Here is a 15,908-nt window from a genome sequence, read left to right on the forward strand (position 1 = left end):
AAACATCCCAAACTGGGCCACACATCCCATGCGTCAGCAATGGCCTGGACAGGTGCAATACAGCCCTAATGGAAACATGTCTGGAAGAGTGGTCCATTCTGATTTGCATTCTGTGGGTTTTAGATGCCTCCACCATCAAGGGAAAATGTACCAGCAGTGGGAAAGAGATTTAGAAAACAACGAAAGCACATGATGTGTTCCACACAACACGGGAATCAGAGGATCAACGTTAAAACAATCCCAAATGTGGTTATAAGCCACTGAAAGATATCATTCTTGTGTAAAACCCTGCTCCAACTCTGGCAACAGACGCTGCGGTAACCACCAGTTGCTAATCGTGCCGAGCAAAGGCTGCTGCGTGGGGAGATAGAGCGAGTTAAAGTTTAACCTGGATGAATTGTTAAACAGTCGCCCAGCTGAACCTTTGGATTTGAGATATGTTGATTACAAAACTACACGGGTGACACGTCGCCGACTCGCCCATAATCAAGGAGGACTTTTCCGGGCGCTGATCTCTGAAATTGCTCAGGTAAAAAAAGCCTTTCTACGCGTTGACGATTCAGTATGCTAAAGTTGTTACCGGCAGTGAATTGTTTAAAATGCTTTTTTAAAAAAAGAAAAGTAAAAACAGGATCGCAAGCTGTTGGTGACTGTGTGGATTTAAAAAAAATTCTAAACCCAAGTTTAGAATTGACAGGCAGATTAGGGATGGTAAAAGTTTTGCGCACCCAGTAAAATCTGAGGAGCAGAACTAGTAGGCATTGATTCGTTTTGAAAAAGAAAATGCTTGCAGATAGAGGATACAGTGTTTAGCGACCGTTGCATTACACCCCCAAGCACCAAGAAAGCATTTTTAAATCAACGCCTTTGAATCCACTTTTTTTTTGCCTTTTTAAGATTACAGCAATTCTATGGGCAAATGTGATATTTCCTTGCAAGCTGCGTGCCCTTTAACTCTGTTACACAATGGCCACGGCCACCATATGTGCGTTAAACCAGAGTCAACATGTCTGAAACAAACTACAATTGATCAGCGCAAGACAAACAACCAGGGTCATAGTGATCTGGTGCCCGCGGGCAGTAACCAGGCTTCTTTCGGGGGAGCTCTCTCAAAGCTGAAGACAGGGCAAGGCAGCGAGAGCTCCAAGCGCCTTACAAGCGAACGTTCCTGATTCATGATGGTGGGACCAACGCACCCTCCACATCACCCCCACCACCCAGTGCTGTCTGGCATCGCGTGGTCACCGGGAGATTGATGAAACCGGATTGTGGGAAGGGTCCACGGAGCGACCTGCCGGCGGCGCCGAGCCCCGGGGAAACGGACGTGTTAGCGGCGGCGACCTGTTGTACTCTGCCTTCCTTACACCTGCAAACGTTTAACACCGTTCCCAACACGGTGAAGTCCGCAGGTGCTGGAAATCCAAAGCAACGCACACAAAATGCTGGAGGCACTCAGCAGGCCGGGCACTGTCCATGGAAAAGAGCGAACAGCTAACGTTTCGGCCCGAAACTCCTTTTTCATAGACGGTGCCCGGCCTGCTGAGGTCCTCCAGTATTGTGTGTGTTACATCATTCCTCCAGCCCCAGCAAACCAAAGCAAGGAATTACCACCATTGACAGAAGGCCTGGTGGTTTATTCAGGATCGTCAGAGTTTTGGTATTAGCTTGATTTTTTAAAAATAATCACAGTGAAAAATGAGGGAGACCCACATCATCAAACCATTCAACTGTCACTTAATAGAACCACGTCTAGATGGCGATTATTTTACATTCGCAAGAGATTCTGCAGGTGCTGGAAATCCAGAGTAACACACACAAAATGCTGGAGGAACTCAACAGGTCAGGAGTATCCATGGAGAGGATTAACATTTATATTAATTTATATTTGGGTTATTTATTATCAAACTGTCTTCTGATAAACGTGAAGCTTTACAGTAGTATGGAAGGAGACCCTACCTGCCCTTGGATTGTGACTGGACAGTGTCTTGTAAAGCACCCAAGTGTCCGAATAAAATAAAATTGTTCTCCTCTTCTGTCCTAATGATGGTGTTTCCATGTTTATTGTGGCCTTCCTCTTGGCCCCACTTAAGAGAGATAAGGACACAGCCTGTGATTAACCAAACCCAGAGGATTTCACTGGCAGCATTAACTGTGGTGGAGAATTACTGGACAGTTAGCCTGACACCCACCCATCTCAAGACTAGCACCAATTATAGGGACTGCTCAATTAAAGGGGAGGTGCATGGGGGCTGACTCAGGTGCCAGGAGCCCTTCTATAAGTGAATAGTATGATCTGCTTTCCTATCAGATTCCTCCTCTTCCACCCTTTACGTTCATCCACCTATCACCTTCCAGTCTTACTTCATACCCCCCCCCCCCTTACCCACCTGGCTTTCCCCCTTGCCCAGATTCACCTATCACTTGTCAGCTTGTACTCCTTCCCCTCCCCTCACCTTCTTCCCCCTTTATTTTCCAATCCTGATGAAGGGTGTCTGCCTGGAATATCGACTGTTTGTTCTCCTGCACAGATGCTGCCTGACCTGCTGAGTTCCTCTGGCATTTGTGTGTGTGTGTTGCTCTGAGATCTGCAGAATCTCGTGTTTATAGATCCACTTTTAGAAGAGAAAACGTGAAGTACAAGCTTACACTTGGATCTGTAGTTGAATCTCTGTCAAACATGCAGATGTTCATGTGCTCATGTTGCTTTATGATTTGAAGGGGAGGATTCAATACTTCAAGTCTTTGCCAGCTCACAGATTCCCCACTAATTTTCCCTGAAGTTCATTTTTCCCTCAGCTACCTGGTTCCCACTTTCACCTCCCAGCTGGGGGCAATTTAGAGTGGCCATTTAGCCAACCAGCTTGATGTGGAAGGAAGTTGAAATGGCCAGAAAGAAGCCCACATGGTTAGAGGAGGAGCACAGAAACTCCGCACAGACAGGTCAGGACTGAGCCCAGGTTAATGGAGTTGTGGGGCAGCTCAATTAATGCCAGAAACCACACACCAAGAACCTGGAGGCAATGCCATCATTTATGGAAGTTCTCACATCGCTCAAGGTATGCCATGTCCCATCAAATGCATTGATAAACTCAAGAGATTCTGCGGATACTGGAAATGCAGAGCAAAACACACACACCCACACACACACACCCACACACACACAATGCTGGAGGAGCTCAATAAGTCATCTGTGGAGGGGAATAAACAGTCGACATTTCGGGCCGAGACCTTTCATCAGACTGCATTCATTGGATCCTCATCACTCACCTGCCCCACTGTCTATCCACCAAGACTCATACATTAAATATGTATGCTGTAATATACCCACATAATTTAGAATTGCTGCAGACCTCACACTCTGACAGTGTGCTCTTATGCCAGCTATACAACAGACTGGATACAAATATATTACATGCTGTTCCCCACAATACTTTCCACTTTCATGCCAGTTAAGGTGACATATATGTGGACACTATCACTGCTAACAAGCAGGAGACAGGCACTGCTATATGCCCTGACCCACACAGAATAGCTATGTATAACATCTGACATCTTACTTCTCTGTAAACCATTTCAAACCATCTTACTTGATGAAGCAACAATGTCCTTGCACTTCTTCCTGTCTACTTCACAGAAGCCAGGTGATACAATGTGATCTTAACAATGGCGATGCCAAATGCAGGTTAAATGATGACTTTACTGAGTGCATAAGACCATAAGACATGTGAGAAGAATTTAGCCATCCAGTCCATCATGTCTGCTCCACCATCCAATCATAATTTAGTTTCCCTCTCAACCCCATTCTCTTGCCTTCTCCCTGTATGCTTTGATGAACTTACTAATGGAGAACCTATCAACCTCTACTTTAAACGTACCCAATGACCTGGTATCTACAGCCATGTGAGGCAATGAACTGAACAGATTCACCACCCTCTGGCTAAAGAAATTCCCCCTCATCTCTGTTCTAAAGGGACATTCTTCTATTCTGAGGCTGACCTCTCTGTCCGAGACTCTGCCAGTATTGGAAACATCCTCTTCATGTTCACTCTATCTGGGCCTTTCAATATTAGGTAGGTTTCAATGAGATAGCCTCTTATTCTTCTAAACTCCAGTGAGTGCAGGCCAAAAGCCATCGAACACTTGTTATACATCGAACTCTCAAATTTCTGGGATCATTTTTGCAAACCTCTTCTGGAAACTCTGCAATGTCAGCACATCTGTTCTTGGATAAGGGTCCAAAACTGCTTAGAATACTCCATGTGGTCTGACTAATATCTTATAAAGCTTCTGCACTACATCCATGTTTTTATATTCTAGTTCCGGGGAAATGAACACTGGCATTTACCTTTCTTACCACCGACTCAACCTGCAAGTTAACCTTCAGGAGTCTGCAGGAGTGACCCGAGTTTCAGGACGTTTGCCACTCTAATTCAACATCCTACTCCCACTCCCACTTTCGCCTGCAGCCTCCAGCGATGTTATAGCAAGGCCCGACACGAGGTGGAGAAATAACACCTTATCTTCCATCCGGGCCTACTGCAGTACTCCTAACTCAACATGAAATCCTCCAGCTTCTGGTAGATTCTCCACTCTATCTGTCTTAGATCTGGCCATTTCTGCCCATCATCCTATGATAGATCTTCTGTCTCTCCATTTATACAGCTTGGGTTCTGAAAAAGGATTGCAGATCCAAATGACTGACTGCTTCTCTTTCCACAGATGCTGACTGACATGTTGAGTTTCTCCAGTATTGTCAATGTTTGCTTTGACCTGACGGGCATGTCCCACAGCTCTCCCGTTAGTAAGCCCTAACTTGGAATTGACATAAAAGCACACTCACCATCGAACTTCCCCATTTACCCTTTTGATCTGATCTCACCCTATTACATTTTTTTTCCTGTCCATTTTTTTTCCTGCAATTAATCTTATTTCAAATCTCTCTTTCCCTGCTCTGATGAGGAGTGACAAATCCGAAACGTTAACCCTGATTCTCTTTCCACAGATGCTGCCTGACTTACTGAGTGTTTCATGCATTTTCTGCTTCATTTCAGATTTTCAGTGTTAGAACTTTCTTTGATTTTCATGGAACAGTGGGCTGTGGTTATTACTGGGTGCATCAATTGCTAAAAGGTGAAGCTGACTGGTCTGTTTCTTTCCATCCCACTGCCTTCTAAACCCACACTCATCTGTGATTTAAGTGCAGATGGTACAAAAATACCTTCCCCTGTGCCAATTTCACTCTATATCAGACTTTTGACTTTTTGTTTTAATTTCTATTAATTTGTATGGAAACTCCAATGCCCAGGAACAAAGAAGTCCACAAAATGTGGTGGATCCAACTCTGTCTATCATAAGACAAAGCCCTCCCCATCATTCAGATCATCTGCAAGGTGTGCCGCCACATGAAAGCAACATTCATCATTAAGGACCCCCCTGAGGATCCAGGCCACATCCTTTTCTCTCTACTACAATCAGTCAGGAGGTACAGGAGCCTTAGGTCCCATGCCACCAGGTTCAGAAATAATTCAAAGTACATTTATTATCAAAGTATGTATACTGTATACAACCTTGAGCTATGACTTCTTACAGGCAGCCACACAACAAAGAAACCCAATAGAGCCCATTAAAAACAAAAGAAGGCCGTTGAACACCTGATGTGTAGAGAGAGGGGGAAAGAAAAACAATTTGTGCAAACAATATTCAGAACTGAAGTTCACCATGCCAGGCAGCACTGCAGCTGATTCAGAAATCCACAGAAGTTGACGGTATTACCTTATAACCGTCAAGCGCTTGAACCAGTGTAGATAACTTCACTCAATGCTGAACTAACTCCACTACCTATAGATTCACTTTCAAGGACTCTACAATTTGCGTCCTCAGTATTTTTCATTTACATTTTTTATCATTTGCACAATTTGTCTTCTTTTACACATTGGTTGTTTGTCACCTTTGATATTTATAGTTTTTCTTTATTTGTATTTCTTTACTTTCCCATAAATGCCTGCAAGAAAGTGAAATCTCAAGGTCATACATGGTGACATGTATATATTTTGATAATAAATTTACTTTGACTTGACAATTCCATTTTGGATACCCAAGAGTATTCAGCGGTTTGGATACCTAACCACAGAACTAACGTTCAACTGGAACGTCACTCTGTTTCACAATCTCACCCACCAACTCACGGTGTGATGCCAGGTGCAGTCTGAAAAGAAGTACCGGAGTAGGATTGGTCAGTGATAAGATATTGGGGATTGGTGGCCCACACAAAGGATTTAATAGTAAGGATAGTTGAACTAGATGCCAGTTTGCCAGAAGATAAGCAAACGCACAACTAGGCTGGCTAGAAAAGAAAGATAGGAAGGGATAGCAACTTGAAGAAAGCCATCAAAATCATCAAAACTTTTAGAGTACTAGGCAGGCTACTGAGCTTCAAGATGGAAATCCGGTGATCAGTGAACAAACTGATTAGTACATTATCAATCTGGCAAGCATCATCTGTGATGACATCATCTGGTGCAATTTGCCTCTCAAATGTATATCTGCCCTGGTTGCAATTTTGTAATTCTAAAGCAGATACAGACCCAAGATATCAAATACTAACAATTATAATTTTGCAACTACGTTCTCTAGTTATCAACTTACTGACCAATGGAAATAGTTTTCCTGATTTACTTAAGAATTAGAAGAACAAAATTAGTCAATCAAAAATGGTTCATTCGTATCAGTTGGTTTCATTAGTATCTTCTCACTTTGCTGTTGCTTTAGCAGATCACATGTATTCCACTTCTATAGTCTTGAGATGATCACTTATTGAATCTGAATCAGGTTTAATATCACCAGAATATATTGTGAAATTTGTTAACTTTGTGGAAGCAGCATAATGCATGATAAATATAGAGAAAATGTGAATTACAGTTAGGGCATATATCTATCTATCTATCTATCTATATATATATATATATATATACACACACCCTAACAATAATTATATATATATTAAAATAAATAGTGCAAAAACAGAAATTAAAAAGTGAGACATCAAACCTAAATCCACAAACATAACAGTGGCTTAAATTAAAAAGAATTTCCCACAGAATCTACAAGATTAATTGAAATATGAAGATTATGATAGCCAATGTTGATTTTTAGATCGGTGTTCCCAACCTTTTTTATGCTATTGACCTCTATCGTTCACCGAGGAATCCATTGACTCCAGGCTGGGAAGCCCTGACATAGAAAGATGGGAAACACAAATACTATCACTTGTGCTGAATACATTGCCGTAATCAAATCCTGGAAACGGCTTAAATTCCATGTTGCAATATACATGATAGTCCCAAGTACATTCTGTGAAGGATGTCAGTCATCTGGATCAAACTTCTGGTCAGCAGTTTGAATCTAATTTTTATACTGTCCACAGGCTAGGTTAGCGCAGGCAATATGAACAGACACCGATGTTGAGCTCTTCCAGGTGCGTTGTATGTGACATTCCTGAGAAGCTCAGATATGACTGAATGTTACAAACAGCAGCTCATCTGTTCTGTGTCTAGGAAATAGTGCAATATAATCTCCAGTCACCTGAACCAATTAATACTAAATTTTGTGTTGATACAGAGGCAATGGAAGTGAAAAATCAAAAATGATGATCCAATGTAAAACCAGCCTCAATGCTTGAGTCGCGTTGCCTGGTGCAAAGGTCTATGACAGCAGGCTAAAAATGGTTATTGCCTAACCCGACCAGAATCATATTTAAAGTGCTTTTCACCCTTTTCAGAGCAGAGAAATAAAGTGGCATGAGGGGAAAAGTACTGAGAAAACTGATCTAAAATGTCTGGCATGACTGTCCATGGTCTCCTATACTACTATGATGAGGTTGCACGCAGGCTGGAGGAGCAACACCTTATATTCCATCTGGGTAGCCTCCAACCTGGTAGCATGAACATCAGTTTCTCTTAACTTCTGGTAATTGCAGCCCCCCCATCCCCCCCATCTCCTTCACCATTCCCCTTTCTCCTTTCCCTATTGCTGTTCCCCGCTCTCACCTTATCTGCTTACCTGCCCATCACCTATCGCCTCCCTCTGGCATTCCTCCTCCTTCCCTTTCTTTCATGGTCTCCTATCAGAATCTCCCATCTCCACTCCTTCATCTCTTTCACCAATCAACTTCTCAGCTCTTTACTTCACCCCTCCCCCCTCCCCATTTCACCTGCCACCTTGTACTTCTTCCTTCCCTCCCCCACCATCTTATTCTGACCTCTCCTCTTTCTTTCCAGCCCTGATGAAGGGTCATGGCCCAATATGTCGACTGTTTTACTCTTTTCGATGGTTGCTACCTGGCCTGCTGAGTTCCTGCAGCATTTTGTGTGTGTTACTTTGGATTTCCAGCGTTTGCAGATTTTCCCGTGTTTGTGACTTAAAATGTTCCCGTTTTATAAATCTGATTGTCAACTAAGATGCCTTGAAATCTCCTACAATATTATGCCACTGAGCTGTTAATTTTTTGTGTTTTGTAAATGCCAATAACAGCACTTACTTTGATTTGCTTATGCCCAATGGTTCAATAAGTGTCTTTGTTAAACTGTGGATCAGTAATATTTATTGAACACATCTTGTTCACATCACATTCAAGCAGCACCCCCTCCCACCAATATTGTTATGGTCTGTGAATTTAAAACAATCACTAATAAATCCTATTAAAAACATCCAGAAGGAAACTTATCTTGAATGAAACTTAGTTCACAGAGAAAATCTGAGGTGTGAAGCATACATTTTTGGGGAGAAGTCAAAAATCATGAGGGAAGAGGAAAAGATGTGCTGACAGCTTTAGATGAAGCAGAAATTCAGAAAGCTCAGTGAAACAGAAGATTGGTGTAGATCGTGTGGATTAAATGGCTGTTTCTGTGCGGAGCACTCTAAAGTGTATTATATTATTCTATGCTTTAGGTGTTGTCTGTTACATATAGGTATGGTTGCAATTTAATAGCAATTGTTGCAGCAATTTCTTAGAGCTTTAACAAAATGCGCCAAAACTTTGATGTAATTTTGATTAAATGCGTGTTAAATTTGGATTTGATTTCAGTGAGCACCTCTAATTATCCTGATTTATTTTGCTGATAATCACACACAATGGAATCAAATCAAAAAAACGGGGATGGATTAACCGGAACTGTAAAAGAAGCAAGTTTACGTACATTGATTCAGCGCACAGGATATAGCTTGGTACAGGTAGGAGCTCAAAGACACCAGGTCAACAATCATTGTACTGACTTTATTCTCTTTAAACCAGGTAGAGAATAGGATATCAAATCTATTCTTGCCTGGTGTTTTGATTATGGGAATTATTTGCTGCAATACAATTTTATGTAAGTAACATTCTTTAAAATTGTGATCTAAGGTTTGTTGCAAGTTCATTATTAACAAGTCTATGAGTCAGGAATACTCTTGACTAACAAATTATTATGTATCATTTCTCAGAAAAGATTTGTATCAGATTGCTACATAAATTGTAAATGATGCAAATGATCAAACTGGTATACTCTATAATCGGTATTGTAAGGTATTTTAGTATTTTTATATTTCCGTTAAACGTCAGCTTACATAAATGTGCTAATGTTGAGATGGATTATGTCTCTACTTAAATCAAAAATGTTTTTAAAATCTTTGCCTATAATATATATATACTTATATTGATCATTTTTGATGCACTTTTTTGTACATACAAAGCTGAAGCCTTAATTAAAGAACATAAGGTTCTTACTGTGACCATTCTGAACAAATATACCAATATATACACAGCATCAAAGTGTGAGGAATTCCTACAGGGCAAAATATTGTTCCTTCCACTAGGCAGCAGTAAGTCAGAGACCAGTGTCTGGATGCTGCATCATGCAGCTGGGAGAACTTTGTTGCACCAAGTAGTGACCATAACCAAGGTCTAGTAACAATTCATCGCATGTTTTTTTGGGAACTTGACTACAGGAAGATCACATCCCACTTCGGTTAGACCCTGGGTGACTGTATTTCATCTCTGTTCATTATCTTTTCTCCCCATCACTCAACAAATTTAACAAAAATACTTATTTCAGTTGTCCAGGATGAATGGCTGTTTGGGGGTTAATTTCGGATTTACACTCAGTTTATGACTTCATTTCAAAGTGAGCCGGCTCTAATAAAGTGTCCACATTACAGATTCAATTCACGCTGTTTAATGTTTTAAACAGCTTTACTAGATCATTCTGCTTTCCTCTCTAATTTAATCTAGAGAGATCACACTAGTATTTTTTGTTAACTAATTTTCTATTATGGATTAGTAATGAGAGGCATTTAGAGAAGGATGTCAAATTTGATTTCGTATTGAGTATTCCAGAAGAGAGTTTGTGACTGTTAGGGGTATCATGCAAAAGGAGAAGCCATCTCATTCATCATATTAGTATCCTGGTGGGGTGGAGATACAACTCTACCAAAGGAGGTGTAAGGCACTCCTTTCCTCTGCTCATTTGCAGGTCACCTTCGGGAAAGGTGTAGCCCCTGCTTAACCCCACGATCAGGGTCATGTGAAGCCACAGGAGTACACATATCCTGGTTATGTGACCACTGGCACCAGGCAGACAATCTCTGAAGAGTATTGATAATGGCAGTGGTCACTGGTCTTGTAAAGACAGCCCAGAAGAACCACTTCTGTAGAAAAATTTAACAACAACAATCATGGTCATGGAAAGACCATGGTTGCCTCTGTCAAATGACATGGCATGTAATGATGATGTCATATGACACAGTGCATAAGGATGACGTTGAGTATCCTGGAAGTATTGCATTGAAATGTATTTGAATCAGAATCAGGTTTAATATCAGTGACATGTCATTAGAAATTTGATTCGTTTTTTTATTTAAAATCAAGAAATAAATATCAACAGCAGGAGCATTTCCATGGAAGGTCAGTTATCATTATATAATGGACTGAGAATGCTGGAAATACTGGAACAGCCTTAAAGTACTCTTTGCAAGTTGTACCAGATTAGTTGACAATGGAATATTGGCATCCCACCCAATTGAAGTTGTGCTGTATACAATGCCTTCACCAGTATGGTACCTGGTGTGACTTGCTGCAGAAATGCATGTTTGTCTATGAACTTAAGATTTGGAACTGATCGATCATTGTAGTGTTCCATAAACGCATGCTGCCAAAGCTTGTCACCCAGCTTCTCCACTTAGGGCAAGGTAGGGCAGTGCCATTTGTGGCATTCATTTGATTGATTTATTTAACGATACAGCACTGCATAGGCTCCTGCGGCCCCTAGAGCCACACTGCCCCAGCGACCCCTATTAACCCTAACCTAATTACAGGACAATTTACAATGACCAATTAATTTACCCAGCGCATCTTTGGACTGTGGAATGAGACTAGAGCGTCTGGGGAACACCTACGTAATCCACGGGGAGGATGTACACAGACTGCTTACAAAACAATGCCGGATCTGAACTACGGAATGACCCGAGCATTGCCGAACCGCTACGTTACTGTGGCTGGAGAAATTCGGTCCACCTGCTTCTTTGTACAGGCCTCTGAACAGGAGGGAGGGAAAGAATAACTGAGTGTTCCTGATTTAAAACAACTTGTGCAGCTCGATTATCTCCCACTTTAAAAGTAATGTTGCTGACAAGGAATAAAGTGGTGTGTGATGAGTAAATGTAAATTAACTATCTTTAGAAGACAATGAATAGTTAAAATCTTGTGTGGGTTAAAGTGCATTGTTTGTGAAGGCAGGATTATGTACTGTGTATCCTTCAGATGTGATGATTACTGTAGATGCCTCCTTAGTTCAGTGAATTGTAAGATACAAACACAGCTAGCTGCCTCTCGTCATGTCATTCCCAGCTCCACAAAACCCATATGTCTCCTGGTCTCCTACAATCCTGTTCCAGGTTATTGTTCCTCTTTCCCAAACCACTTCTTTACTGTCTGCTCGGTGTAATGGCATCATGTGGAAGCCAGTGCACATTAGTGCCAAATTTCCCTTTCTCTGGAAATTTGTGATGACCTGTGGCAGTGGATGTCATTACTTGGATTTTCAGAGAGCACTTGATAAGGTGCCACATGTGAGACAAAATAAAAGATAAAATCCTGTGGCATTGCAGGAAAGATACTGACATGGACAGAGGGATGGCTGACAGGCAGGAGGCAGTGAATGAGAATAAAGGTGACCTTTTCTTGTTGGCTCCCAGTGACTAGTGGTGTTCCTCAGGGGTCAGTAATGGGATTGCTACTTTTCACATTGTTTGTCAGTGATTTGGATAATAGAATTGATGGCTTTGTGGCAAAGTTTGTGGATGAGACAAAGATAGATGGAGAAGTAGGTAGTGCTGAGGAAGCAATGCAATTGCAGCAGGACTTAGACAGATTAGAAGAATTGGCAAAAACGTGGCAGATGGAATACAGTGTTGGGAAATGTACGATAATGCAGTTTGGCAAAAGGAACAATCGTGCAGACTATTATCTAAATGGGGAGAGGGTTCAAACATCAGAGATGCAGAGGGACTTAGGAGTCTTCGTGCAAGACTACAGAAGGTTAATTTACAGGTTGAGTCTGTGGTAAAGAAGACAAATGCAATGTTGGCATTTATTTCAAGGGGAATGGAATACAAAAGCAAGGAGATAATGCTGAGCCTTTATAAGACACTAGTCAGGCCACACTTGGAGTATTGTCAACAGTTTTGTGTCTCATATTGAAAAGGTGTGTTGTCATTGGAGGGAGTCCAGAGGAGGTTCACAAGGATGATTCCAGGAATGAAGGGGTTAACTTATGAGGAGCATTTGGCAGCTTTGGGCCTGTACTTACCGGAATTTAAAAGAATGCTGGGGGCAGGGGTTGGAATCTCATTGAAACCTACTGAATGTTGAAAGGACTAGATAGGGTGGATGTGGAGAGAATGTTTCCTATGATGAGGGTATCCAGAACTAGAGGGCACAGCGTCAAAATTGAGGGGCAACCATTTGGAAGAGAGGTAAGGAGGAGTTTTTTTAACCAGAAAGTAGTGAATCTGAGGAATGCTCTGCCACAGACTGCAGTGGAAGCCAAGTCCATGGGTATATTTAAGATGGAAGTTGGTAGTTTCCTGATTGGTCAGGGCATCATAGGTTATGGCGAGAAGGCAGGTGTATGGGGTTAAATGGAATCCAGGATCAGCCATGATGGAATGGTGGAGCAGACTTGATGAGCTGAAAGGCCTAATTCTGCTCCTATGTCTTTTGGTCTTGAGTCCATCTTACACATGACTTAAGGTCTAACAAAAATATACAGACCTATCTCCCTGCACTGGAGTTTTAAAGATTTAGACATAAGTGATGGTAGTTAAGTACCCGAACCATTTCCAGTGTTGAATTGTACTGTTACTGATAAGTACTCCTTATTTTTGAATTTCTAAGAAAGTTAAGTATTTTACAAGACAATATTTTGATTAATTTCAGGTTGGTATTATGGTGTATTCTTCAAACTAAAGTGAGGTAGGATTAATCCCACTGGATTACAGTTACATAACCCGCTCCTTCTTGTTTGCTGTTATGTGCATGAATCAGGGAATCACAGGCATTCAGATTAGTGGACAGAAAGCACAGACCACGAGTCTACTTTTAAGATCTACAGAACACAAAAAATCAGATCTGCAATCCCGGTTCACATCGGTGGGAAGGGTGTCGTGTCAAGGCGATGTAACCACAAAGTGCACAGTTTAGAGACAAAACACAATGACATTTAAATGTGTGCTTGAATTTTTTTAAAACTTAAGCCTTAGCTATTAAATGTACAGGGCCTTGTAAAAGTATTCAGCCCCAACCCTTTGTTCACATAGGTGAGTATTACAACCAGGGATTTTGATAAATTTAACTGATAATTTTTATTTGTGAATCACACGCTCCTTTTTCCACAGTAGAGCCCAAACAACACAGGGTAAATTGTAAAGCATGAATAACTGAAAATTTGAAAACTGAGAAGTCAGCAATTCAAAAGTATTCATCCCCCTTTGCTCAGTACTTAGTTGGACCAGCTCTCGCAACAGTCAGTAGTCTCTTTTAGCTCTGCACAAGATTTGCCCATTCCTCCTTATAAATTGGGTAGCAGTGGTGGACAGCAATCTGAAGTCTTGCCAGAGATGTTTGGTCAGGTTAAGGTCTGGACACTGAAGGACATCAATTTTCTTCATTCAAAGCCTCTCCACGGTTGCTCTGGCAGTGTGCCTTGGGTCGTTGTCCTGTTGAAAGATAAATGTCCTCCCTAGTTTAAGTTTTCTGGCAGAGGCAAACAGGTTTTTATCCAGGATCTCTCTGTCTTTAGTAGCATTCATCTTCCCATCAATCCTGACCTGATTTCCAGACTCAGCTGCTGAGAAGCATCCCCCATAGCGTGATGCCAGCTCCACTGTACAGTAAGGATAGGGTAGCCTGGCTGATGCACATATTGGATTTATTCCACATGTACCGCTTAGTGTTGAGGCCAAGAAGTTCAATCCTAGTCTCATCCTACGGGAAGGCCTCTTTCTGCATCTTTGCAGTATCTTCTAAGTGATACTTTGCAAAGTCTTTACAGGTAAGGATATGTTTTTTTTATATATGGCCAGAGCTTCTTCCTTGCCACTCTTCCATAAATACCCTTTTTTGTTCAAGGCCTTAGAGATTATGGAGCCATGAACTTCATCTCCAGTTGCAGCCACTGACTTCTGCAGTTCTCTCAGAGAGACTGTTGGCATCACTGTAGCCTCTCTTACAGGTGCCATTCTTCTCCAGCGACTACGTTTAGGGCACATGGCCCGACCTATGCAGTGTGGCTGTGGTTTGATTTTTTTTACACTTTTTCACAGCGGACTGTACTGAGCTTCCTAATGAAGGATCTTTATAGAAAATTTATGATTTGCATTGAATTTTCACATTTTCTTTATTCACAAAAAGGTAAGGAAGAACATTGCTTAATGACCATATTTTTGACATTCACCAGTACAAAAGTTAATATAAACAAAGAAGGCTATTCAGCAGAAGTACGTCTTGATCAAATGAATGAACTAAGAAGAATCTCTTACTTTGTTTTGACTTAATCTTGGTAAAGTAGAGAACTATGTCGTAGAGCCACAGAATACTTCAGTACAGAAACAGGCCATTTGCCCTAATGAGTCCATGCCAAACTATAATCTCCTAGTCCCATTGACCTGCACACGGACCACAGCTCACCATACCCATCCCATCCATGTACCTATCCAAATACCAAACCTACATCCAGCACTTACGCTGGCAACTCTCACCACCCTCTGGATGAAGAAATTCCCCCTCATGTTCCCTTAAACATTTCACCTTTCACCCTTAACCCATAACCTCACTCATCCTCAGTGGAAGAAGCCTGCTTGCATTTACCCTATCTGTGCCCCTTCATAATTTTGTATACCTCTATCAAATCTCCCCTCATTCTTCTACACTCCTACGCAATACCTCGGGTTCTCAGGCTCTGGCAACATTCTTGTAAATTTTCTCTGCACTCCTTCAATCTTATTGATATCTTTACTGTATGTAGGTGATAAAAACTGTACACAATACTCCAAATTAGGTATTATACAACTTCAACATAACAGTCCCAACTCCTGTACTTGATTTATGAAGGCCAATGTGCCATGTGCTTTCTTTATAATCCTATCTTCCTGTGACGCCACTTTCAAAGAATTATGTATCTGTATTCCCAGATCCCTTTGTTCTACCACACTCCTCAGTGCCCTGCTACTCACTGTGTAAGTCCTGCCCTGGGTTGTCATCCCAAAGACCTCACACTTGACTGCATTAAATTCCACCTGTTACTTTTCAGCCCATTTTTCCAGCTGGTCCAGATCCAGCCGCAGGCTTTTATAGTTTTCCTCACTGTCTGCTACACCCC

General features: G+C 41.6%; 1 protein-coding gene across 7 annotated transcripts in view; it reads left to right on the forward strand.

Moving 5' to 3' along the window:
• Positions 1 to 439: 439 nt before the first annotated feature.
• The window catches only part of a1cf (apobec1 complementation factor), a 41,059-nt gene continuing 25,590 nt past the window's right edge, over positions 440 to 15,908 (forward strand). For 6 of the 7 annotated variants that reach the window (XM_059947431.1, XM_059947433.1, XM_059947432.1 and 3 more), the window contains exons 1-2: positions 440 to 529; positions 9,083 to 9,228. In XM_059947431.1, coding sequence (XP_059803414.1) covers positions 9,130 to 9,228 — 99 coding nt within the window. In that variant the 5' untranslated portion in view covers positions 440 to 529; positions 9,083 to 9,129. Of the gene's footprint in view, positions 530 to 9,082; positions 9,229 to 9,289; positions 9,366 to 15,908 lie in introns of those variants that run through there. The other variant, XM_059947437.1, reaches the window with a different exon arrangement.

The sequence above is a fragment of the Hypanus sabinus genome, chromosome 22 (assembly GCF_030144855.1).
Source record: "Hypanus sabinus isolate sHypSab1 chromosome 22, sHypSab1.hap1, whole genome shotgun sequence".
NCBI lineage: Eukaryota > Metazoa > Chordata > Chondrichthyes > Myliobatiformes > Dasyatidae > Hypanus > Hypanus sabinus.